The sequence below is a fragment of the Marmota monax genome, unplaced genomic scaffold (assembly GCF_021218885.2).
Source record: "Marmota monax isolate L192 unplaced genomic scaffold, Marmota_monax_Labrador192_F-V1.1 WCK01_AAM20220418_F8-fsc00028, whole genome shotgun sequence".
Lineage (NCBI taxonomy): Eukaryota > Metazoa > Chordata > Mammalia > Rodentia > Sciuridae > Marmota > Marmota monax.
In genome coordinates, this window is record NW_026694779.1 from 15,074,975 (window position 1) to 15,094,044 (window position 19,070).

The window sequence follows — 19,070 nt, forward strand, 5'->3', positions numbered from 1 at the left end:
TTTTAAGAAAGGGACAACCTCCTCTAACCATGTCCAGCAAGTTTTAATTTCCGTGTTGTCACTTATTTCACATAGAGGGGAGAAATTCGTAGCCCTGGCTGGACCTATGTCCTTCTGTGACTGCAGAAATCTGTGATAAAAGTTGGCCATCCTCCTATCTCGAGTTGGTATTTCACATGGAAGTCTTTGTTATTCGGGCGTTTCTCAGCTTTGATATCTGACCAGTGGACTTCCCTCAGTGATAGTTCTTTTCCTTCCCAAGTCCTGCCCTCTGGAGGTGGAGTGTGACCCTGCCATTTCCATTGTCCTGCCACCCCACCTCGGCCTTAAGAAAACAGGCCTTGCTAAGAGCTGCGGCCTCATAGTGAGCTGGTGAGGGTCCCCACCTCGCTGTCCCGAGCTGTGAAACACAGTTGCACCAATTGCCTCTTGAGGCCTCAGGGCCCTCACCTGCAGAGTGGGGCTGAGGTGGTCAACAGGGCTAAATTCGAGAACCTCCGTCAGTCACTATAGTGGGTAGGGCCTGGCAGGTATGATCTATCTGTGGTCACCTTGCCTGCCTTTATGGTGCCGAGAGCTAACTTGGTCTGTGCCTGGAGAGTATCAGGAATGAAGGAACCTACGAGATCCGGATTCTCCACATCTCCTTAGATCTGAAAGGAAGAAACAATCCCCTGTCCCTAGAACCGGCCCATCTTGCTGGAATGGCCAGTTTGGAAGTGGCTCGTACTCGAGTGCCTGCAAGGAGTGGGAATCCTTAACATGCTTTGGTGTTTGTGAGGTTCCGTAGCCCAGATCCACTCATGGGGCCTCCTGGGTGGGTGTCCTGGTCCGTGATGGGAAGGACAGGACACCATGGCCCCTGCCCACGTTGAGGGGGAGGGTTACAGTTCATTACACTCTAGGACGACAAGGTTTTTGAGGAAAACATCTAGATATAAGCAGAAATTGAAAACTGAATTATACTTATTTTTCGTCAGTATAAAAAGTTATTTGGGACAGGGTTGAAACTCGAGTTAAGACTGATAGTCACAACCTCCTAAGCTCTGAGGACCAGTCCACTAATGAGGGATAAATTGAGTGAAAGAAAATGACAACTGTTTACAGAGTTTGGCAAACATAAAGCAGGGCCTTTTTCTTTGTACAACAACTGTTTTAACAGCTGCTTCTCTCTCTCTCTTTTTTTTTCTTCCCCATCCCCCCCCCCCTTTTTCAAAATCCTTCTATCAGGTTTTTGAGTCATGATGCAAGAATCTGGGACTGAGACAAAAAGTAACGGCTCAGCCATCCAGAATGGGTCCAGCGGCGGCAACCACCTGCTAGAGTGCGGCGGGCTCCGGGAGGGAAGGTCCAACGGGGAGGCACCGGCCACCGAGCTTGGGGCAGCCGACCTGGCCCACGTCCAGCAGCAGCAGGTACTGGCGGGTGCGGGCGGCGGTGCTGTGGTCCCCAGGCCTCTGCACACGTCATCATGCCCCATGTGTTGTGCTCACCTGTCTATGCATGTGTGTAAGCAGCCTCCTGCCAGCCCCGCGCTCCAGGGGTCCTGGTGGCAGGCTCCCGTGGCTGATCTTCATCTCCCAGGGAGTTGACATCTTGGAAGTCCCCTTCTGGGGAGTCTCGTGGGGACTTCAGGTTGAGTGGACCTTGGGCCCTTCCCTCTTAGCCTCCAACCTATCACCCTGACCTGTAGGTGCTTTGAGTGAAGGACCTTTGGAGAAGTGGGTTCCCTGTGCATTAGTTAAAGGATAAAGAAACTTAGTCACAATAACTTTTTAAGAATTAGGCTTAACCTTTATGAAGGAAGAGACAAACTCAGAGTGAGAAATAAAAGAGAGGATTCAGGGAGACAAGGAAAAAGAGAACGTGGATAAATCATTAGAAATACATAGGAAACCAAAGCCCTGGCTAAACAAGGGGCAGAGCTGCCCATGACACAGGAGTCACTGTGGGAAGGGCTTCCTGCTGCCCCTAGGAATTTAGGGCCCTGGGGTGGTGTATACACAGTTTCCTTGTGTACACAGGGCAGGAGGAATACGGATAGATCCTATTGCTGTTTTATCTTATGTCTTCTTGGTGTCCCCCCCCCAAAAAAAAATGCACCACAGCTCAGACACAGCCCTTCCTGCTGGGTCTCTGCAGGCATGAAGCAATACTTGAGAGTCACAGCTGAAATGTGACCAAGACCTGGGTCACCTTAGCAAAGGGCTGACGTCAATTCCAACAGCGATTGCACTTCCTTGAGGACTGGCCGTGGCTTCCCAACTTCTGCTGGACTCGGTCGGGAAGTCCTATTCCTTCTGCTAATAATTAGAGACAGCCCTCCCTTGGCTGGTTTGCTTCTTGGTTCCGGTGCCACTGGCGATCAGCTGCGGGGGATGGGGAGACAGTGACATGTCTTGGGGCCTCCCTGGAAGGGAAAGAGATTGTTGGAGAGCGGTGGAAGAGACGGGCAGACCTTTTCTTTAACCGTTGTCTTGGAACCTGTATCAGAGGGGCAAAGGGCAGCTCTTAGGATAAGCTTTGGTAGCCTCCGGGATGGGTTCCATGTTCCCCTGGCTAAGAGTTATTTTAAAATATAAGGAGCCAGTTGATGGTGAGCCCGTTCCAAGGTGGAGGGACTAGTGGGAGATGGTGCAACCCGTTGGGAAAAGACAACAAAGACAGGGAACTTGAGGTGAATCCTGTGTCAGTCCACAGGCTTCCTGTGAGGGGCTCCCCCTCTTGACCAGCCGCCCCCAGGCTTTGCGCCTGAGCCTCGGGCCTCACGTCAGCTGGACTCTCCAGTGTTGGTGCTGTATTCAATTGGCAGGTTTAAGTGAATGCAAGGTGGGCGAATTGTAGCCTATGAGGTGGTCAGCAACATCCAGCAGTACTAGAAGGGTATTTGTGCCCGTGCACGTTTATATGATGTTCTCAGCTAGTTATGGCCATATGGACGATAAGTAGATGGTGCTTTTAGAGTTTTTTTTTTCCTAAGTCCTTAATAAGATTGGGCTCAAAATGGACTCTTTGTTTTTACTGGTACATTATAATATGACTGTTTTATTATAGAGCTGTTGAGGAAGGGCTGTTGATCCAATGATGAGTATACACCGTTACATTAATTAAATAACTGGGAGATTAATTTCTTTGGGGTTTTTATGCAGGGTGTGACAGTCGTCAGCCTGCCAAAAGCTTGACACCTACAGCGTACCATCAAAACACACTCACACACAGAAAACAGTCTGAGCTGGGCAGTCCAGCCGCAGCTTTTTAGAAAATGATCCGTGGCAAGGCTAGATTCACCCGCCTTCCCTCTGCCACGGCGGGGGCCACTTTTGAAAATTGGTTAGGGGTTTTGATAGGGAGTTCAAGAAATTCATCTCGATTGGACTTTGTACCTCTTTTAAAATATTCTGTGGCAGTTATATTTCTGTTTGCCATTAATTAGTGTGTTCGGGGAAGAAGAAAGCAGTTGGGGCTGTCATGGTGGCTGGAACCCTACCTCTCGTGGCCAGCAGGCCTTGCAGAGCAAAAACCCTGATGGCCGCCTGGCTCGCCCGGGTTTGTGGGAAGGCTCTTCACAGGTTGTTGGTGGAAAGGGAGTCTGAGGCCCACAGGAGGAGAGCCCCCGGGGGTGGGGGAGAGTGCTTCCCAGGACTGCAGCCGTCAGTCAGAGTGCCAAGGATTGTGACAGTCGCAGGGATGTCGGTGGTGTCCGCAGCGTTGGGGCCGCAGGTTTTGACTTGAAGTGAGGACAGCAGCAGTGAGAACATCACAGCCATGCTGAATTCATTACTGCGGTAGTCACACAAAACCACGGATAAAATTTCAATAACTGCGGGCCACAGTTGGGTAAACAGTTGCACTGAAACTTAATTCCTGTTGACTTTCCCCGCTCCCAGCCGGGGGCACATTCTGATGCCGACGTACAGAGACAACAGGGGTTACGGCTTTGATTAATGCAGGACAGTGGAAGAGAATTAGAACTGTGCAATGCGCCAGGCGTCCACGGGACACACAGCTCTGGCTGAAAGGGCCTGCTGTAGAAATGAGTTAATTAGGCCCACGTTAGCACTCGGTGTCTGGGGATTTTCCAGTCCCACCCATGTTATTGACGATAGGGAGCACTGAAAATAAATAAATGCCAACCTGGCCGTGTTTGCTTACTGTCACCAAAGGTGATTTCCAATGAGAGCAAATTCCCTTTGCAGAGAGGATAGCTCTGACAGAGATTCACTATGGAGGAGTGGATTCTCAATGGGGCTCCAAACCGAATTTGTTTAAAAAAAAAAAAAAAAAATCCAGCCAGCTAGTTGACAACATAGAGAAATGGGAGGAATCCCAGGCTTTTCCTTTTCCTCTTGAAAAATAGAGTATCTGGCAACCTTGGGCCACTGTCCCACAAGGGCAGCGATTATTGGGAGATGGATGGCGGCTGAGGCCCCGAGTCCCGGCCCCACCATGCAGGCTGGTTCTCGGAGAGCTCCACTGTGCCCCCCCCCTGAGTGGAGCTGCGGGTTCTGCTGGGGGAGATGCAGCCCTCCCTCGGTAGCCATCAGCCACGCAGCTGCCGCCCCAGTCGGAGCGGACTGCCCTCCTCCAACACCAAACCCAGGACTCTGTGCTGTTTCCACTCTATTTCTATCTGGGCCACGAAACTATTACAAGAGTAGTTTTCCAATCACATAATTTGATAGAGTTTCAGAACATCCTCCTCTAGGCCACGTCCGCCTTTGACTTCCTATTACGCCCATCTCTGTGTCTGTGGAAGTTCTGTATTGGAAATGCCTTGCTCCATTAGGAGGCTCCGCAACAAATACTATTACCCATTACCAAAGTTTTTTTTTTTGTTCCTTTAAGAAAGGGTTTTAAAATGTCCAGAGCAATTTCATAAACCGTGTGGATTAATGCATTTTAAAAGTCTTGAATTTTAGAAAGCAGAATTTTATTTCCATATTGCTGCAAGTGAGAGCTTTTTCAGATAAGCATATTACATAGAGCATAATGTTTAGAAGTTTCTCCATATACAGCATATGCTGTCAGGTCAATTAACAGAATGCATACTAGGAAATGTTTATTCAATAAAAATGAATAGCTGTTAAATAAAACAGCTATTTCTTAACAACACTCCATGTAATGATGGGTGTCTTTTTTTTTTTTTTTTTGATTTTTATTTGTTTATCTCTTTGGTACCACCTGGCAGTTTTATTGTCTGCAAGTCGGTATAGGGAGAGCCTTGGTGCTGTGTTTTTGAGGTGTGGCTATCACTTTATATGAGAAGAGCCAGTTGAGAAGGAGTCTGTGAAAAAGATAAGCTATATTTGGAACTCAGACACGTTATTTAGAGAGTGGGAGTAAATGAAGAGTTGACTTTGCATTGCTTCTTTGACATTTGATTTAAAGCATTGGGTCTTTGGGTCTAAAAGAGGGGAGTGTGTGTTTCAAGTTAACAATGCAAACAAGAGAGAGAACACGTGAGTGGCCAGTAAGAGGAGAGATACAGAGATGAAGAATGTCTTCTGAAAAATTATAAAAGGGAATGAGGAAGATCCATCGTGTTGGATTTTGCCCGTGAACCATTGTAGGATGTAAAATGTCAATCACTACCCCGGACCCTGGGGGCTCTCAGAAGCAGGATGTGCGTTGTGGGATTCAGGTCAAAAGTGTAGTTCTGGGTGTTCCAAGGAGGTTCAGAAACTGTAGGATCAGAGGAGCGTGCCAGGAGCAGCAGAATTACCATGGTCTCTCTGTCCCCGGGGTCTCCTCATCAGCAGAGTCAACCCACCCTGCATCTAGAATATTCAGGAAGACAATTTTGTCTCTTCTGAACATGTGCAGACATTCTTTCTTTTCATCATTCCCTACACAATACAGTATCTCAACTTTTTACTTAACATTTACTTTGGATGAGGTGTTAGTGATCTAGAGATGGTTTAAAGTATCTGGAGGCCCTTGGGGGGAAGGTTCTGTACAAATACCATACGCCATGTGGAATCGGGGAGTTGTGGCTTTTGGGTGTGTGTTGGGGGTCCTGGAACGACGCTTCTGTGGACACTGAGGCATGATGAGCAAAGAGCCCGAATTTCAACAGTTTAAGGGGAGGGTAAAGGTTCTTCTATGTTATAGCACAGATCAATAAATAAGTACAAATTCTTCTCTGCACTTTCAAAACAGCCGCCTGGAGCCCTCCATTAGGATTTGCTAATGGACTCACTGTGGGTAGAGCAGAACAGGGGTGCTGTCCTGCAGGCTTTCAGCTCTTGAACTGTCTCCATGAACAACTGCCTACAAGGGAGCGCTGTTGGCAGTTGGATGGGCAGTAGGCTTGTTGGTGTAAAGCTGCCTTTCCTTCCTATCCTTAGCATGCTCCTTTAGGGACCATATTAGGATGCCAGGGGTCACCCATGCCTGAGTCTTACCTTGCAGAGAGTCGACCAAGTGGCATGGCACAGGTCTGCAGATGCAAAGGTGGGCAGCAATGGCCAAGTTCCCTTTACCACTCCACTGTCTTTATGGAAAGGGCAGCTTAGAAATTTTGTTCTACCTTTTCCTGTCCCAACCCCAGGGAGTGTCTAAAAGAAGGGTCTCTCTGGATGTCATTGGCAGGGGAAAGAGGATGGGCACCCCTCTGTCCTAGGAGGGAAACTTCCAGGACGTGTGCGAAGGTATTGGTAGTGTGGTCTCCGGGGGCCATACATTGTAATGGGGGTCAGCACCTTCCTTAGCTAAAAGCCAGTCATAATGTTGTAGGAACTGTTCTGTTGAGATGTTTCTTGTTGAAAATACTGCAGAGTTCAAACCTTCTGTGAAATATTGATGGTCAGCAACACTTCGTAGGAACCAATGGTACCCAAACCTGAGCGATCACCAAATAAACAAATTGAGACCAAGCAGAGACAGGACATCAGATAATTCTGGCAGATAGAAGAAGAGGTAGTCACAAAAATAATAAACTCCCCCTTTTTTCTAAATCCCCTTTCTGGCTATTTCTGGAAAAAAGCATATTTCACCCCGAATGCTAAGTTTGGTTCTCCACGTGGTTCCTTGAGACCTGCTTTCCATCAAAATGTGGTTGTCAGAGATTTATGTAGCTTGAGATGTGAGCCTCATATGAAATTCTTTCAAGTTTTGATTACTAAACAGTTGTGTGCCATTAATCTCTCCATTGAAAATTAAAATGGCACCGGAAACAAAAAGAACACAGGGGAGCGTGGGGATGGGAACCCAGACGCCGTCTTTCATTGTGAGGGAAGTGTCCCCTCTGACTTCCAGGGAGAGCTGTGCTACTCAGAAAAGGTATTTTTAAGCCTCTGACCTGTGAGCTCATAAAAATAATAATACAGAGTCCCTCCTTGTCTCTCTGGTGGAACAACAACAAAAAAAAATCTCTTTTTGAACTTTCAGCGGAGATGACTTTCATGGTGATTTGTTGACAGATTGGCTTCCATGATTAGGAGGGTTAGTTTTGCGAAACTGGCACCTCCCGTAGGCACTGGAAGGACCTTCTCTGCTGCTTTCCGACTGCTTGGATTACTGACAGCTGGGGCAAGGCTGGCCAGTTTGGATGTTTGCAGAAGGTAAACCTATAGCTCGCCCGATGGAGTCCGGGGTGCTTTTAGTTAGTGCGTAGATGGCTTGATAAAAAGGGTTACAAGGTGACTGCTTTTATGACAGAGAAGAATAGCAATCTCCAAACGCAGCAGCCCCGGACCCTCGAGAAGGAAGTTTACCGAGAGAACTGAACTGCCTGTTAGAATGTTTCTTTTCATCACTTTGTCTTTGAACTCCAATCTATTGTAATTATCAAGTGTGACTTGTAACGTTCCAGAGACCCTTTGCTAAACACCGCGTTTGATTTGGTTCACAGAAATGTAACCAGGGCTCTTTCTCCCTCTGGCGAGGAGCCGCTGCGGTGGAGAGCTGCCCATACTGGCCTCCCGGCCTTCCTGCAAGAGGGCTGGCAAACACGCTCTGCCGGGAGGTGGGCTCAGGCGGGACAGGCAGATCTGGAATCCGAAATCTGACATATGCTGAAACCGGAAACTCATTTTAGTAGTTCTAACGTGAGGGTTCATCTTGACAGGCTCATACCTGCCTGGGGTATAATTTGGCTCACTTAGGTCTCCAGTGCTTCTCTGTTTCCTCCCCACCTCCCTCCCAACTACCTGTTCCTTTCCCTCTAATGATGCCTCTGCTATTTATCTGTTTTTATTATTATTATTATTATTACTATTACTATTACTATTATTAATGTTAGTGCCTTGAGTCTACTCATAGAATCTCATAAAGGTGAGATTCACTGTGGTGTATTCATCTGTGTACACAGGAAATTTAGTTCAGTTCTGTTCCACTGTTCTTCCCTTATCCCTTCCCTTCTTCTGCACCACTGAAATTTCTTGTATTTTGATGAAATTCCCCCCTTTCTTCTTTTCTTTTCCCCCTTATTTTGAAATAGCTACCACATATTAGAAAACATTCATCCCTTGACTTTCTGGGTCTGGCTTATTTACTTAGCATGACATTCTCCAATTCCTTCCATTTTCCAGCAAATGCCATAATTTTACTCTTCATTATGGCTGAGGAATATTCCATTGTCTATATGGAGCACATTTTCTTCATCCACTCATCTGTTGAAGGGCACATGCATCGGCTCCATAGCTTGGCTGTTGTGAATTGAGCTGGTATAAACATTGATGTGGCTAATTTTAAATCTTTTGGGTTTATACTGAGGAGTGGAATAGCTGGGTCAAAGGGTGGTTCCGCTCCTAATTTTTTGAGGAATCTTCATACTGTTTTCCAGGGTAGTTGACACTAATTTGCCCTCCCAAAAACAAGGTAGGAGTACACCTTTCCCCCCCACATCCTTGCCAACATTTATTATTGTATTCTCGATAATTGCCATTCTGAATGGAAATCTAAAACTTTTGAGCCCTGAAATCATGCTCCAAAAGTTTGGAGTTTGGATCCATCTTAAATTTCAATTTTTTTTTTTTTTTTTTTGGATCAGGGATGCTAAACTGATAATATTCTATGCAGATATTCCAGAGTATGAGAAACTACAAAATCTGAAACACTCTGGCCCAAGTGTTTCAGAGGAAGGAAGGGTCCTATGTGAGCCTTGTTGAAGTTCATCTGTTCATTTGTTGGCATATTCTTTCATTCAACGTTTTTTGCAGGACCATGTGTGGAAGGAAATGTGGGAACCCAACTTTGGTGTGAGGTACTGGGTGAGCAGGGGACGGTGACTGAGTTTTGACCATGGTGGAAGGGGAGCTTGGGACACTTGGCCTTCCCAACCTGGGGCCTTCGAAGGAGAGAAGAACCAGGCTAGAGGAAAGAGATGTGATGCTTGTGTCTGGTCTGGCTTGGAGGGGACACCTCCTGAGAGACCAGTGGCCCCCTCCGTGTCTGGAGTATGGGCCGTCCGGCCACCCATCTGGGTCTCTTAATTGATGGCCCCCTGTTGTGGACCCCCTTGCACGTCTACCTCTGAATCCTTTAGTCACCTGTAAGTCCCACGGGCATCGATAGGGTTTCAGCCCCAGATGTTCCTGCGCACACAGGAGACTGGCCGACTACAGCCGACGTTAGACCAGGTGTGAGAGGACGGAAGGAGAAAAGAAAGGAAGGGCCGGGGGCAGAGGGTTGCCAAGGGGAGATGCCCTGCGGGGTGCACTTGCCCATCATTCCCCAGGCTCTGGGTTCCCCCATAAAAGGAAGAGGTGGGGTGGGTGGTGGAGGAGAATGTTGGAAAACCCACAGGGCTTCTGAGGGAGGATGTTTGGCAAGTGGTGGCATCCCGCAAGCCCAGCTGGTACCAAGGGATGGACGTGTTCTCGGAAAATCCTTTAAAAGGGGCTTTTATAAAAAGATAGCCTCTTCTCTGAGGACAGGTCCCTATTGGGGTTGTACCTGTTCACCCAGGTTAAAATCATCAAGTGCTTTTCCCGAAGCCTCGGCCAGTTACTAACGAGCGTCTCTTCCAAAGATCACTTGGGGGAGACCTGGTCAGCCGCCTGTGTGGCTATTGATCACGGAACGGCTCATCTCCATTAGAGAACAAGACCGCCAAGTTAGATCTTTGACAAAGCCTTTGTTGCATATCGACACGAGCTGCTTAGGATGAATTTGTTTTTAAGATGTCGAGGGGGGTGCGTGTTGTCACTTTTGTTGTAAGAATTCAGTGTGTGGTTCTGAAATGGTCAGTACTATTGAATCTCATTTAGGAGTTCCCGGGAGGGGAAGGCCTGGCTGGTCCATGTGGTTCAGCGGAGCCTAGTGTAACCAGGAGCGGGGTGGGACGCGCTCTGTTTTCCATAGTCCTGATAATTGAACATTTTTTTGGTTTCTTCCACATAAACTGACAATGGAGATAATGCCACCTATGAATACGTTGGTTTTTATTTTTTCCCTAAAGACAGGCAACCCCGAATTTCCCCTTGAATCCACTCTCTCATCTCCTGTTCCTTTGTGACTGTATCCAAGATGAGATGAGTTTCCCCAGTAAAGTTTCTTAAAGTAGCCCTCCTACTCCACCATCCATCATGCATGGGGCCCCGAGTCCTCATGGTCATGTCACGGTCACTCCCCGAGATGGGCCAGCCTAGCTGACCCCGCAAGCCTGCCCGTCTCCCTGTACCTTGCCTGGTCCCCACCTTGTGTCTCTCCACCCCAAAGCGAAGGTGACACTGTGTCTTTCTAGTCATTCAGATCCAATAACTTTTAATCTGAAGGTTAAGTAGTGAGATATAAACTAAGAGATGATAATATCAATTTTATGTTCACTGAAGGGCACAATATTTCCTCTTTCTCGGAGAGAGAAAATTATGCGTAAAATATCTTGCTTTCCAACAGCACAGCCCTGCCTCTCCCAGCCAGAGAAAGGAAGGTTTTTGCAAAAATTTAATAAAGCAAGATGCAGCATGCTAAAGCAGGGCAAAAGTGGCTTTTTGTTATTGTAATTATGAAGTATTAATTTTCTCGGGGCTGGGGGGCAGTGAGGGCTCCTGTCCTCAGCCCCCGTGCCCACCTCACCCTCCTTCCCGGGAGCTCAGCCTTTCACAAGGTTAAAGACGGGCGAGAATGACACTGCGCTCGTTCCTTCCCGACTATTTTTGGTCCTAATGTGCGTGATAAATAACACCACGATAATATTGCTTACCTTCCCTCATTTTTTAATTCCTCCTGGTGATATTTCCATTTCTACTCAATAGGAAATCAACATCCCGGAGCACCAAGTGGAAATGTCCTTGCCTCGTACATTTTTATTGTGATGTTCTGATTGTCTCATCAGATTTCTATTTGCCTTATGAACACACCGTCTTGGACCATGTGCCGTATGGCTCTACCCTGTGTGTCGATGTACAGACTTACCGTCTCATTAACATGTCCAAACGGTGGGAGAACGCGCTTGAGATGAGTGGGTGACGTTCGGTGGCAGTGTCCAGGGTTACGGGATGTTGTGCAGGATTCATAGGCTCACCTGGAGGTGGTCAGCGAGTCCAAGCTCTTCATTCAGTACCTTCCTTAGGTTGGTTCCGGGGACCAGGTGACTTCTCAAGCCTTTGCAGACTGATCCAGGCATCAGAAAACCCTGGCCTGCAGGCCCAGCCAGGCCCACCCAGCGACTCAGGGTTGACTGTGACTTAGATACTCCTAAGACATGTGTTTGACACTTTTGGTTTTGAAGTAAGCGAGGTTGCATTTGAACCGTGAAGCAACGGGTAGCATCTGAGGGGCCTGTTTACACAGGCCGCAGCCCGATTGAATGGTGTCCCCAAGTGCAGGAGGGCTGGCGAGCCCACTGCTGGGTGGGTGGTATCTCTATTTCACATTCACATACTGAATTTTAGCTGATTTGCCTCTATTCATCACATAAACCATGACGCCTGATTTTAAAATAGTTGTCAGACTTGAAGATATTAGCTCAATCCACTTATTAATTCACTGGTAGTGTTTCCAAGGAGGTGGAGAAGGTCTTGTATCTCTTTCCTTCAAGCCCCCTTCTCTCCTCTCTTCCTTATTCAATACTGTTCCTAAGCTTTTTATCAGATGACTTATTTTCTCCCTCAATTAGTGAGAGTCTGTTCAGTTCTCTGGTGGGCTATTTTGCAGATATAGTGTATCTTCTCTGCAAATCTCATGAAACCGAAGGAGTTTTTTTTTTATTTTTTTCTGAAAAGTGTGTACAAAATTCAGCAATTACAGTTTCATACCCAGCCCACCTCTCTCACCTCCCCAAAACACATGCAGTCCATGTCGTATGTTAATTAGATTTGCTCACAGATTCAGTGTTTTGACAAATGTTCCTCGAGTTTTCTATGATAAATTCATGTTAACTATATTAGTAACCTATCTTTGATTTGGAGAAGGTTTCCTCTTTGGGCTCTAAATGCTTACCAATGTGTCCTTGGAATTATTTCTCAGCTGTTCTAAATGTAGCGCTGTCAATGCCAGCGCTCAGGAAATCTCAGGAGAGTCAGGTCCTGGGGAGCATTCCCTGCTAAGCCATTTCATGTCCATTCAGATGGCGGCACCCGATCCCATTCCCCCGAACTCCCCTCCCTATGGAACCTCTGAACTAGTGGGCATCCCGCCCCTGCAGCCTAGACCCGAGTCAGTGTTTCTGATACCTATAACCTGCTGCTGGGTGGACGGCCTTCCATGGAGAACCACAGGCCGAGCTTCAGACCTCGAAGCCAGTTTGTAGATCCAAATCATGGCCCTGCCACTTACGAGGTGGGTGACTCCAGATTAGTCACTCTCCCTAGGCCTCAGTTTATCCTTCTATCACGTGGGGCTATATTAGCATTTAGTATTCTGAATATTGTGCTGCCCAGCTGGGAGACTGGTAAGTGGTCTGTAAACATCAGTGGTTGCCATGATTTTTATGATCATCATCATCATCACTAGGAGATTAACTTATGGAAATAATGGGAGAGGTAGAAAGTTTAGCCCCTAAAGATGTTCATTATCATAGTATTTATCATATGAAAAATTGAACACACCCTAAATGATATAGAAGAAGGGTTATGTGCTTGGACATAAGTTTCGTGTCACTCTTATGGGGTGTTTAAGAACTCTGAGGATGACCATGACCTGGAAACACCTAGAAAAAAATGTTGCCAGTGATTTTTTTTTTTTTTTTTGAAAGCCTGCTTGTTGGTTTATAGTTTATTTTGTATACTTTTCACTCTTAGCCGGATCCCAGAGTTTCTACAATAGTATGTACTGCCTTTATAATACATGTTATTGCTGGTTTTCTTCCTTTTCTTGCAGTACTGGGGGTTGAACTCAGGAGTGCTCCACCACTGAGCTATATTCCAGTTCTTTTCATTATTTATTTTGAGACAAATCCTCGCTAAGTTGCCCATATTAGCTTCAAAGTTGCGCCCTCCTGCCCCAGCCTCCTGAATCACTGGGATTTACAGGCATGGTCACCATGCCCAGCGAAGAAAAGTCATTTTTAATTTAATTCACAATCCCATCATTGCAAGACTATTTTGCAGCACATGTAAATGACAGAGAGCACCTGCACCACCAGCAAACATACCTATGTATTTTTAAGATTTTTGCATAGAAAATGAATCAAGAATTAAGACTCAGGTGGCTGTGAGACTCTCTCCCTAGCAGCTTCAAGTTTTCTCTATCCACACCTCTGCTGCCCACCATGAGTACTGCAGAGCTGCCTGGCTTCTGGGTGCTTCCAGAGACACTGACCAACCTCTTTGGCACCTGGGACTCGGGAGGCCGAGGTAGGAGGATCACCAGGTTCAAGGCCGGTCTCAGCAGCTTAGACCCATTTTAAGACCATTCTTAAAATAAAAGGGACTGAGGATGTGGCTCAGTGGTGGAGCACCCCTGGGTTTTATCTCAATTACCAAAAAAAGAAGAAATTATTCTTCTGTCAATAACAAGAGAGACTAGCAGCCTCCTCCTTTGGAACAACACACACCATGATCTCTGGAGCGCACTTTCATTTTGTTAAATAAACCCTCTATGCTTACTCTGTCATCAATAAGTAAAAAGAGAACAGATGGGAGAAGCGCTCCTGTTTTCCTGAGATGGCCTGCTGCTCCCATTCCCCAGGCACCCCACCCCAAGTCAGCCCCCTTGACACCTCTGTCCCAGGCATTGTAGGGGGCTTCCTTGCTCAGACGGTACCGGTTCCTTCTGCTGAGGCTGACTTCATTGCCGCAGGGAGCTGGGAGATGCAGGGGGAGCGTTTCATTTCACAGGAGGAGTGTGGAATTTGGATGACGGAGATTGAACCCACCTCCAATAAAGTTGGGCAAGCCTTGCTTTCTTCGTCTATAAAATGGAGAAATTAAACTTTCTGGCAGAAATATTGACCTCAAGAATATGCTAAATAATATATCAGCCTTTGCAGAGCAGTTGGCCCCTTAAAATGTATTTATCGTGCTATTACCCTTCTTTCTCAGCTTTTTCTTCTTATTTTTTTTTCGGTTTGCGGTCCTGGGGATAGAATCCAGGGCCTCTTCTGTGCCAGGAAAGTGCTCCACCACTGAGCCATGCCCCCCCGCCCCGCCCAGCTCTTGCTAAGCATCTTCTGAGGACAGGCAAAGCCTTGGCTGGAATCTTAGGGACCCTAATGCGAAGGCCTGAGGGGAACCAAGTTATTTCTGAGCGTCCATTCTTTAGCCAACCCCAGCCACTTTATAATTCAGATCCAGTGGCCTTGGAACACCATAGCCACTCAGACGCCTACTACCCTCCTCTGTGGAAACGGGAATTCTGCGTCTTCCCCCATTGGGGTGATGAATTGAAATCCCACCGAACCTTGTCTGACCATTGGGCTGTTCTTTTAGACAGACCTCTGCACGAAGACGGCAGGGAACCAGCGCTTGTAGGCAATTAGTGCCCCAATTTACCATTTTAGAAAAGAAAACACATATCCTAATCAATACAGAATTTCCCCTCCGTGCCTACTAACAGCATTACCGAAGGGGCCCCGTGCACAAATGTTTTAAATTTAGAGGCAGATTTAAGGACACAGTTGCCTCCAGAATCTGAATTGAATCAGGGTTTTATTTCAGATAAAATCTTTGGGGCTCATAACTTAAAAAACACAACTTTTACTGGCATTACGCAATTTGCCACGGGTCATTTAGTGAAATGTTTGTGTATGTAAAAGCCCAGGTTCTTCTTTTAGAGAAAGGAAGGGTTGGGGATAGAGATTGGATTTTGCTAAAATCCAGGTGGCGTTTCAGTTTATATTTAATTTTAATTGGAAATCAAGTACAGGCAAGGAGGAAAGAAACTTACCATGTTTTCTTACTGACAGCATCCACCAGGGACAGGAGAGACCCTGCTGGCCAGATTTTAAGAAGCAGCTTTTTATTGGCGCATATATATATATATTTTTTTTTCTGGCTAAATTCTTGTGCCTGCTTTTCTTTTTTTAAACATGTAAATTTTTACACATGGCAGTGATTTTCTTGTTTTCTGTGCCCCTTCTTGCCCTCCCTCTGAATTTTCCACGGGATCCCTTTTCCACGTGCCTAGAACCGGGACAGCAGTCCTTACCTGCCGCCGGAACCCAGCGCTTCCCTGGCCACCTGGTGACTCCCCTTTGAAGTTCCAAACTGACATGGTATTCGATTCTCTCGTCCCTTCTTGGTTTCTGGAGGAGTGGGGGCATCTCTGAAGGTTTAGGAACTGGAGGGAGAAAGGTTGATTTGAGAAGGCTTCCTGTGGGCAAGGTTGATTTGAGAAGGCTTCCTGTGGGCAAGTCTACCTAGCTGTACGTGCATTCTGTACAACTCCCATAAAATGTTGGCGGTAAGACGGCCAGGGTTGGGTATGGTGCCCCGTGGCGAGGGGAGTGCGGCTGGCAGCACTTTACTGTGCCCAGAAAGTGTCCACTGTGCCTCAGCTCTCAGGGGCCCCTGTTAGGGGTCTCTGGGAGGCTTGCATGCCGTTCAATTGGAAATTGGACCCCAAATGATTTTGAATTCTCTGCCGCACAGTTAGTTACACATTCACCATATAAGAACTAGACGGTGAGCTGAGAAACGAAAAATGCACAGCCCCTGCAGTCCCATTTAGGGAGGGCAGTGAACACTTGATGGTTATCACTTCACCTGAGACAAGAGTTTCATCTTCCAGTGGAGCCCTCGACCCTTCCCATCCCTCCCATGGATGTGTGGACAGCCTGCAATAATGCTGCTCCTCAGGGACAGTAGTTAGCTCATTGTCTTCTGTGATCAATGACTTGCTTTGTCATGATTTTCATTTCACATTTTCTGTGTATACCATTTTTGAGAGGATTTCATGTTTTTGATTATAAACCTCATCACTTTCTGTCTCATTAGCGCCCTTTTCTAACTCCATGAATCCACCTTCTCCCAACTTTGCCACATAATTCTGGATTTTAGGCACAATTCCTAAAAAAAATGTCTTTAAGGGCAAATATTCTGCAAGGTGTGACGATCGGTAGGTCATGAGTACACTGCTTCTTTTTTCTCAAAAATCCCAAACATTGTCATAGGGTTTTGTTCTTGTTGTTATTGTAGTACAGGGATAAACCCAGGGGCGCTTAACCACTGAGCCACATCCCCAGCCCTTTTTATATTTTATTTAGAGACCAGGTCTCTCTAAGTTGTCGAGCCTGACTTTGAACTTGCGCTCCTCCTGCCTCAGCCTCCTGAGCCACTGGAATTATAGGCACCCCACACTGCTTGTCACAGGTTTTTATAGGCTTGGAGTGACTAATGCCAGAGGTAGTAATGGCACCATACACTACAAGCTCTAAGACACTTCAGCGGAAGGCCCTGGCTTCATCCTAGAGATGGCAGAGGTCGGCAGCTCGGCAGGGAGGCCCAGGCTTCTGGATTTGGAAGGTCCAGCCGCACCTCTGACATAGGCAGCCCTCTGGTGCCTGTCTGCTTCGACCACAGAAGGAAGGAGGACTGCATTTAAGAAACAGGACATCTGGGTTGATTAATAAGGCCGCACATTTTAAGTTGTAAGCGCTGGTTGCAGTAGATATTTTATAGACAACTCCACAGTGGCCGTTCGGGGCCTGACAAGTTCCCTTTATTGCTCTCCTATTGGGTAGGTGGGTCCAGAGGACGGAAACTTCAGGCTTTGTCCAGGTGCCCCCGCCAGCTGCTACAAACTGGCAGGCCTAGGGAAATGCCTTCTGTGGTTTCTTAGTATCAGGTGACAGGCTTGAACCCTTTGCCCAACCAACAAAAACGTATTTGGATAAAATACTTCTAGTACCTTGTGTTTCTTGAGGAAATTATTCACCCAGCCTCCCTGATGGATGAGTTCGTCCTTTTGAAGCGGCCACAGTTATTTTCATGTCTGGGCCGAGTGGATTAGTTTGCCTGAAGAGTGATTAGCTCTGCTGACAAAATGCCCTTTGCTCTTTGAGTGACATCTTGAGCCTGTGACGCAGTGCTCACCTGCTTTGCTCCCAGGGGATCTGCTCGGGTCACCAGAGAACAACTGCATAGCAGGTCACCGAGCCCAAGATGGTGCTCAGGGCACAGGCGCGATCAGACTGGGGGACTTGAAGGATTCGCAGCCTGCAGGTCGAGCTCTGTCTGTCCCAGCAGCAGAAGCCCCAGTCTGTCTCTGGATCGCGAGTCGGTAGCTCTCAGGGCGTGCTTTGCAGCCACATCAGCGGGCATCAGTTGGTCACGGCTCTGGTGGAGCACAGAGGTCCGAATGCCAGGCTGGCGTGGACCATTTCTGCCCCTCTTTATCTCTTTTGCACATGGAAAACCAGCAGAGGGGTCTGCTTTGGGCAAGAGCAGCGGACCAGGCTGGGAAGCAGTGTCATTCAGAGAGAAGTCTCGTTGGAGCCTGTCCCACTGGGGACTGCTGTTTGAGGTGCCCAGATCCTTCCTTGGAGAGAGGGACAGGCGTGGGGGTCTGAGCAAGAAAGGGGCCGGTTCCATTGCCTCTGCAGGAGGAGCAGGAGCACATGCGTCCCTGGGTGCCTGGGTGTTGGCTCCTGCAGTGGGCCCTCTTCCCTCAGCTCTTTTCCAGGGGGGTTCATGGGCTCTCAATCTCTGCTAATGATTCTCTGATGTGCCGACGTAGTCTTCCTTTCCAAATCGCTGTCTCCTGGACAGGGCTAGCTGGCTTCAGTGGGTCCCTTTCACACAGGGATAGTTCCCCTGTCCCCAGTCCTCCTCCTCCCTCCCAGCGCTCCCTGCCCCAGGTATACACAGGGGCAGATGAGAGAGAGCCAGAGAGAGCGAGAGACAGAGAGAGAGAGAGAGAAAGAGCGAGCGCAAACATGAGAATAGATTCACTGTTCTCTCCTTTCTCTGAGTCACAGAACTTTCTAAATTCCTTAAATGGTCCAACTTTGTGGATGCAGAAACTAAGCTCAGAGGAAACAGACGCTGCCCAACCCTTAGCTTCTATAGGAGCCTCCTGATGGGTGTAGAATAGTCCTGTGGTCCCTGACAAGGACCCACCTGTGGTCCATCGGAATCAGAGACACAGAGATTTGGTGTGGGCGGTGTTCTAGCCGTGGTGCCGCTGTGCCATGGAGCCCACCTACCTGTATCTGCTTTGACCTTTCCAGGATGGATTCTTGGGAAGTGGCTTTTGTTCTTGGCAGTGGTCCCTTCAGGGAAGGGCCACGAATTTGGAGTCCACATGTTATTTGGATAGTGATGTTTTCTTCCTTCACTCTGCTGGCTGCCGTGTCGCGATGCTGTGCCTGAAACCAGCCATGGCTGATGTGTGTCCACGGGCCGGGTGTGTTCCAGCACACCTCCCATAGTGTGACCAAGCACTGGTGTGGCCCCAGGCCCAGACAGCCCCCGTCCTTGTCCTGGACCAGGGAAGCGCCTCCACTGGCCACATGGTGCCTGAGGTCACCTTTTTATCTTGTCTTCTTTTAAAGGAAAATTGAAATGGCAAGATTGTCCCGATTTCTTCCTCCCACCCTGTTGTGTCCCGGTCCCTGTCCCTTCAGGCTGTGTCCACTGGTGTCCTAGTGACTGCAGCCACCTGCCCCAGGACTGGTGAAAGGAAGGTCCTGTTCCCGTGGCAGATGGCAGCCCCTGGCTGCCCCTGGCCTCGCTTCCCACACATCC

At 47.8% G+C, this 19,070-nt stretch overlaps 1 protein-coding gene across 8 annotated transcripts in view; it reads left to right on the top strand.

The window, feature by feature from the left end:
• The window catches only part of Foxp1 (forkhead box P1), a 528,005-nt gene that overhangs the window by 322,212 nt on the left and 186,723 nt on the right, over positions 1–19,070 (top strand). For all 8 annotated transcript variants that reach the window (XM_046425582.2, XM_046425581.2, XM_046425575.2 and 5 more), the window contains one exon: positions 1,231–1,415. In XM_046425582.2, the coding sequence (XP_046281538.1) occupies positions 1,242–1,415 (174 nt within the window). In that variant the 5' untranslated portion in view covers positions 1,231–1,241. The remainder of the gene's footprint in view (positions 1–1,230; positions 1,416–19,070) is intronic.